At 44.3% G+C, this 7,970-nt stretch overlaps 1 protein-coding gene across 1 annotated transcript in view; it reads right to left on the reverse strand.

Moving 5' to 3' along the window:
- Nucleotides 1-7,970, reverse strand: part of LOC119411063 (A disintegrin and metalloproteinase with thrombospondin motifs 8-like) — a 64,097-nt gene that overhangs the window by 22,844 nt on the left and 33,283 nt on the right. The window contains exons 3-4 of the mRNA XM_037677985.1: nucleotides 6,299-6,431; nucleotides 5,969-6,136 (exon numbers count right to left, since the gene is read on the reverse strand). Coding sequence (XP_037533913.1) covers nucleotides 5,969-6,136; nucleotides 6,299-6,431 — 301 coding nt within the window. The remainder of the gene's footprint in view (nucleotides 1-5,968; nucleotides 6,137-6,298; nucleotides 6,432-7,970) is intronic.

Genomic DNA, 7,970 nt, shown 5'->3' on the forward strand with positions numbered 1-7,970 from the left:
CTAACAATCCATTGTTAGGCTGATGGTCCTTCTTGATCATGTGAGCAGCTGGTTTTGGCTGTCAGCAGCAAACTGGTTGATCCACTATGATAAGGTACTATTTATAAGACTGAGCTGAATACAGCACCTCAGACTGAAGAAGTCTTTCAGATGAAAGACGAAACGTTTCTACAATGTTTTGGCTTCTTATTTTTTTTATTTTTTTTTATTTTGAATGTCCAGAGGACCAGATTTACCTTTTTTGGATCAAACAAGTAGCCCTTCGTGTCATTCGGTCCCACTGAAGTAGCTCTCAGTCTCAAAAAGGTTGGTGACCCCTGGTATTTACACACACTCATACATATACTGTATACACACACATACACATACATATATACAGTATATATATATATATATATATATATATATCCATCCATTTTCTTCCGCTTATCCGTGGTCGGGTCACAGGGGTAGCAGCTTAAGTAGGGAGGCCCAGACTTCCCTCTCCCCAGCCACTTGGGCCAGCTCCTCCGGAGGATTCCTAAGGCATTCCCAGGCCAGCCGAGAAACATAGTCCCTCCAGCATGTTCTGGGTCCTCCTCTGGGTCTCCTCCCGGTGGGACATGTCCGGAACACCTCACCAGGGAGGCGTCCAGGAGGCATCCTAACCAGATGCCCAAGCCACCTCAACTGGCTCCTCTCGACATGGAGAAGCAGCGGCTCTACTCTGAGTCCCTCCCGGATGACCGAGCTTCTCACCCTATCTCTAAGGGAGAGCTCAGACACCCTGCGGAGAAAACTCATTTTGGCCGCATGTATCCAAGATTTTGTTTTTTCAGTGACGACCCAAAGCTCATGACCATAGATCAGGGTAGGAAGATAGATTGATCGGTAAACTGAGAGCTTCGCCTTTTGACTCAGCTCTTTCTTCACCACGACAGACCTGTACAGCACCCACTTCACTGCAGACGATGAATGAACAGAATTGGTGACAAAGGGCAACGTTGGTAGAGTCCAACTCTCACTGGGAACGAGCCTGACTTACTGCCGGCAATGTGGATCAAGCTCTGACACCGGTCATACAGGGACCTAACAGCCCATATAAAAATGGGCCTGGTACCTCATACTCCCAGAGTACCCCCCACAGTGTTCCCTGAGGGACGCGGTCAAATGCCTTCTCCAAGTCCACAAAGCAAATGTAGACTGGTTGGGCAAACTTTCATGCACCCTCCAGGACCCTGCTAATATTGTAGAGCTGGTCCAGTGTTCCACAACCAGGAGGAAAACCGCACTGCTCCCCCTGAATCTGAGGTTCGACTATCCAACGGACCTTTCACTCCGGAACCCCCCGAATAGACCTTACCGGGGAGGCTTAAGAGCGTGATCCCCCTGTAGTTAGAACACACTCTACAGTCCACCTTTTTTAATAGGGGGACCACCACCCCTGTCTGCCAATCCAGGGGAACTTCCACGCAATATTGCAGAGTTGTGTAAGTCAACACAACCCTACAACACGTAGAGCCTTAAGGAACTCTGGGCAAATCTCATCCACCCCCGGGGCCCTGCCACCAAGGAGCTTTTTAACCACCTTGGTGACCTCAGCACCAGAGATTGGAGAGCCTGACCCAAAGTCCCCAGTTTCCGCTTCCTCAGTGGAAGACGTGCCGGTGGGATTGAGGAGGTCTTCGAAGTATTCTGCCCATCGACCCATGACATCCCGAGTTGAGGTCAGCAACACACAACCCCTACTATAAAGAGTGTTGGTGGTGTACCGCTTTCCCCCCATTATATGCTGGATGGTGGACCAGAATCGCCTTGAAGCCATGTGGAAGTCATTCTCCGTGGCCTCTCTGAACTCCTCCAATGCCTGAGTTTTTGCCTCAGCGACCACCCGAGCCACAAGTCGCTTGGACTGCCGGTACCCATCAGCTCCGTCCGGGGTCCCACAGGCCAAAAAGGCCTGATAGGACTCCTTCTTCAGCCTGACAGCATCCCTCACCGCCGGTGTCCATCACTGGGTTTGAGGGTTGCAGCCGCGACAGGCACTGACAACCTTGCTGCCACAGCTCCAGTAAGCTGCCTCGACAATAGAGGCGTGGAACATGGCCCACTCAGACTCAATGGCTCCCACCTCCCCTGGAACATGATCAAAGTTCTCCCAGAGGTGGGAGTTAAAGCTCCGTCTCACAGGAGACTCTGCCAGAAGTTCCCAACAAACCCTCACAATAGGTTTGTGCCTGCCAGGTCTGACCGGCATCCTCCCCCACCATCGGAGCCAACTCACCACCAGGTAGTGGTCAGTGGACAGCTCTGCCCCTCTCTTGTCTCTCTAATCTGAACCGCTGCTTGTTACATAAGCACAAACGACAGTCAGAACCCGTCTCCCCACACGTAGGTGGAGGGAGGATACCCTCTCATTCACCGGGGGGAACCCCAACATACAGGCACCAATATGGGGGCAACAAGTATGCCCACTCCAGCTCTGCGCCTCTCACCGGGGGCAACTCCAGAGTGGAAAAGTGTCCAACCCCTCTCAAGGAAACTGGTTCCAGAGCCAGAGCCATGCGTAGAGGTGAGTCAGACTATTTCTAGCCGGAACCTCTCAACCTCACACACCAGCTCAGGCTCCTTCCCCACCAGAGAGGTGACATTCCACATCCTAATAGCCAGCTTCTATAGTCGAGGATCAGACCGCCAGGGTCCCCACCCTCGGCCACCACCCATCCCACATTGCACCTGACCCCTTAGGCCCCTCCCACAGGTGGTGAGCCCATGGGAAGGGGGACACACGTCGCCTCCTTGGGCTGTGCCCGGCCGAGCTCCATGGGTAAAATACACCAGGCACTCGCCAGCGTGCCCCACCTCCAGGCCTGGCTCCAGAGTGGGGCCTCAGTGACCCACGTCCGGGCGAGGGAACATAGAATCCATTTATTGTTCTCATCATAGGGGTGTTTTTTTTCATTCATTCAACCTTTATTTAGCCAGATAAGTCACATTGAGTCTAGAAGACTCATTTACAAGTGAGATCTGTTTAGACAGACAAAATGTAGTTAAACTGGACACATGTAAGAATTGGAGGCGAAAAAATTCCCATCAGAATATTTTTTTCCTGCGTGAGAAGAAAAAAACTCTGATATTAAAAAACACTTCGCACGAACAAGCACATAGTGACGTAGACATTCTGCAGAGGGGGACAACGAGAGTGGTGAGCAATGTTCATAGATGCTCTCGAGGGCACTGTAAGAGTTCTGATAAGGATGTAATAATCAGCCAGTGTCCTCCGGCGAGATCCGTAAACATATATGTATGTATATGTTTATGTCGAGGAATGGCCAAGAATAATGACTAATAATAATGAGATGAATAATGACTAATAATGAGAATCATCATTGGGGTGTTTGGGCTGCACTTTGTCTGGTCCCTCACCTAGGACCTGTCTGCCTTGGGTGACCCTACTAGGGGCGTGAAGCCCCTGACAGCATAGCTCCTAGGATCATTGGGACACTCAAACCCCTCCACCATGGTAAGGTGGCAGCCCAGGGAGGGGTATATATATACAGTATATATAATATGGGCAGGCAGCACAGTGGCTCAGTTGGTAGAGCTGCTGCCTCTCAGCGAGCAGGCCACCCCTGTTCAAATCCTGGCTGGAGGCCTTTCTGGGTGGAGTTTTCATGTTCTCGCCGTGCATGCGTGGGCTTTCTCCGGGTACGCCATTTTCCTCCCACAGACCAAAAACATGCATGTTAGACTGATTGGTATCTCTAAATTGTCTCTAGGTGTGAGTGATAGAGTGAATGGTTGTTTTTCTCGTTTGTCTCTTTGTGTCCCTGTGATGGACTGGAGATCTGTCCAGGGTGTACCCTGCCTCTCACACAGTGACTGCTGGACATGGGTATAGAGCTGCCATTTCTAACCCGAGCACGGCCTGGCCCGACCTGATATTCGGGCCGGGTTGGGCCAAAATAATGTGCTTAATGGGCGGGGCAGGGCGGTGTGTGGCTTTTGATACAGTTTTACAGATCGTACATCACAAAGAAAACTAAATAAAAATGCACAATATAAAGTTGTGTTCTACTTGTAGAGGAGGAGGCAGTAAGTAAAACGGACTGTAAATGGACTACTTATATAGCATCTTTCTATCTAATCAAGATACTCAACGCACTTTACACTACAATCTGTGCCTCATTTACCCATTCATACAGCACTCTACTAGATCTCTACAAAGCTAATTGAACAAATCATTCTAAAGAGACTAATCAGAGCTTTATCACATTCATACACCGATGGGACACACATTGGAGGCGATGAGGGGTTCAGTGTCTTGCCCAGGGACACTTCGGCATGTGACTGCTGGTGGGTTCGAACCACCAACTCTTGCACTGGAGGACGACTGCTCTAACCACTCAGCCACAGCCGCTCCTGTGTTGAGAGGATGAGGAAAGAAAGAAGAGTGCAGCAATTAATCAGACTCAATTAAAGAGAGTAGTGCTGCTGCTAGTGCATTGCGCAATAATTGCGCATGTGTGGGCTCGGGCTTTTGGTAAGATTTTACGAATCATACATTACAAAGAAAACTAAACAAGAATGCATGATATAAAATTGTGTTAATCTACTTGTTGAGGAGGAAACAAGTCCAACTGGCCAGTTGAAAGAGGTAAAAAAATGTCCAGTTAAGCTCAGATGGATCACCTTATCACTGCTGCATGCGTCTCTGCACCTGCGCATCTGTGGTGAAGGAAGTAGCAGCATCTATACAAGTCGAAGTGAGCAGCGCGTTCAATTAAAATCGCCTTGTTTCTTTACTTTTTTTAAATTATTTAGCTCTAAAAATATTTTTGTTTATAATAGTCTATATTCAGAGATGATTTTTAGGCTATTTGTTCTGTATGCTAATATACATTTGGTGAAACAAGAAATCATTTATCTTCCTTTCTTTGAAATATGTTTTTAAAATATCATGCCAAACTGATTTGCTTACAAAAGCAGTACAAGCTTACTGAAAAATAAAAAAAGTAGTTTTTTTCAGGTTCGGGCCTGTAATTACAGTTAAATGATCAGGTCGGGTCGGGTTAGGAAAAAAAACAACTTACGGGCTCGGGTCAAGTCGGATTTTTTAGGCCCAAATGCAACGCTACACGAGTACCAGTGAACCTCACAACCCAAAAAGGAAGAAGCGGGTAAAGATATATAGACCTCGATGGAAACAGAGATCTGTAACCTCAACAGAATTTGTCTGGGAAATAAAGGGTTAATAAAATTTCTAATTAAACATTTTTAGCCATAAGCAATTTCTCTAGAGCAAATTTTCAACAGATAAAAACACTAGTTGTTACTTTTGACTATAAATGAAGAGAATAAGAAGGAGTTCACATCATGACTGAGTGTAAATAAATGACTGCTGTTGAGTCCAGCAAAAAAAAAAAAAAAAAAAGAATATGAGACCTACAGCACAACATGCAAGAGGAGTGAAGGCAGCAATGCTAGGGTCAACAGGGCCCTATGGCTTCTGTGAGGTGGAAAACACCAACAAAACTGTAAAACAGTTTTTAAAGGTAGGCACTTATTTTGAATTGTATTTATGTTGAAATTATATTTTTCAGAATCGTAAAATATTAATATAAATTTCCTCAATAACATGCAGAAATTTTATGTAATAAAAAACTTTGTAGAATCTAAGACAAAAAACACAAACAAGACAATTGGAAAAAAAATCAACTATTCAATGGAATTTAGAGGAAAAATAGATTTTATGAGGCTGCTGGCAAAATAAAAAGTAGACAGGAGGAGGGAGAAGAGGATGTGAAAAACTGAAGAAAGACAAACTTTTCACCACAACCTATAATTTGAGGTGAGCAGCATGTTGATGCAGGAAAGCCATCATTCAAAAGAGGAGGAGAACTGCATGTTTTATTCAGCTCTGAATCAGTCTCAATAAAAAGCCACTTTGTTGTGGCAGATGTTGGCAGAGGTTTGAACTCTTACTCACCATGTCCATTGTCAAAAAACTCTGTGATGTAGAGCGCACTGCAGGGAGACCAAGGTGCGGTGCTGTTGAGACGAACATAAAAAGGAGCCATCAGGTAATGTCCTCCCAGATCCCCAAACAGCCTCTCGCACGTCTTCGAGTCATCATGAGGCATACTCAGCACATGACCTGTAGGACAGGATGACTAAACTGTCATATTTGAGGGTTTACAAGTGGTCACAAGTGTAGTTCACACTTTAAATCTACAAATAACAAAACTTTTCTATTGCACTTTTTTTTTTTTCCTTATTCCTAAACATACAAGTCCCATCAAATGAAATCAGAACTAACCAAGCTCATGTGCCACGGTGAAGGCAGCTTGCAGGCCGTTGTCTTCAATAACTGAGCAGCTTCTTTTGGGGTCACACATCGTCCCGACATCAGCCACACCCAAGGTGTCACAACTCTTCTGTCCACAAATGTCCTACAGCACAATAAACAGAAGATCCACTGATGCTGGAACTCTAGGATCAACATAAAAAGAAGTGACTAGAAAAATAGGATAAAAAAGTTGTGACCTTGTTTATAAGTGGAATCATATTGTCCAGAAAACGAATGTTTAATTTCTGCAGTTTGACAGCATTGGTGGCAAGTTTAACATTACAATCACAACAAAGTGTTGTGATGCTGTGGGTTTACATGATGAATGCAGGCTGAGAATAAAACACACTTTCATTCACAAGTAAATGGACTGTACTTATAGAGCGCCTTTAGATGTTAAGATATTCAAAGCACTTTACAACACGTGCCTTCATTTACCTCAACACACACATTCATACAGCACTCTACTACACACATTCATACAACACTCTACTACACACATATTCATACAGCACTCTACTACACACACATGTATACAACACTCTACTACACACACATTCATACAAGACTCTACTACACACACATTCATAGAAGACTCTACTACACACATTCATACAGCACTCTACTACACACAGGTATACAACACTCTACTACACACACATTCATACAAGACTCTACTACACACACATTCATACAAGACTCTACTACACACACATTCATACAGCACTCTACCACACACACATTCATACAAGACTCTACTACACACACATTCATACAAGACTCTACTACCCACACATTCATACAGCACTCAACTACACACACGTATACAACACTCTACTACACACGCATTCATACAAGACTACTACACACACATTCATGCAACACTCTATTACACACTCAATGATACAGCACTCTACTACACACACAATCATAAAACTCTACTACACACACATTCACACAGCATTCTACTACACATATTATACAACATTCTTATGCACACATTCATACAGCACTGTACTACACACACATTCACACAGCACTCCACTACACACATTCATACAGCATTCTACTACACATACATTTATACAGCACTCTACTACACACACATTCATACAGCATTCTACTTTATACTACACAAACATTCATACAGCACTTTACTACAGAAACATTTATACAACACTCTACTACACACACATTCATAAAGCACTCCACTACAAACATTCATACAAAACATTACTACACACATATTCATACAGCACTCTACAATACACACATTTATACAACACCCTACTACACACACATTCATAAAGCACTTTACTACACACACATTCATACAGCATTCTACTATACACATTCATACTACACTCTACTACACACACATTCATAAAGCACTTTACTACACACACATTCATACAGCATTCTACTATACACATTCATACAACACTCTATTACACACACATTCATACAGCACTCTACTACATACACAATCATAAAGCACTCTACTACACACATATTCATATAACACTCTAATACACACACATTCTTAAAGCACTCTACTACACACATTCATACAACACTCTACTACACACACATTTATACAACACTCTACTACACACATGTTCATACAGCATTCTACTACACA

The sequence above is a fragment of the Nematolebias whitei genome, chromosome 6 (genome assembly GCF_014905685.2).
Source record: "Nematolebias whitei isolate Nwh7 chromosome 6, NemWhi1, whole genome shotgun sequence".
NCBI lineage: Eukaryota > Metazoa > Chordata > Actinopteri > Cyprinodontiformes > Rivulidae > Nematolebias > Nematolebias whitei.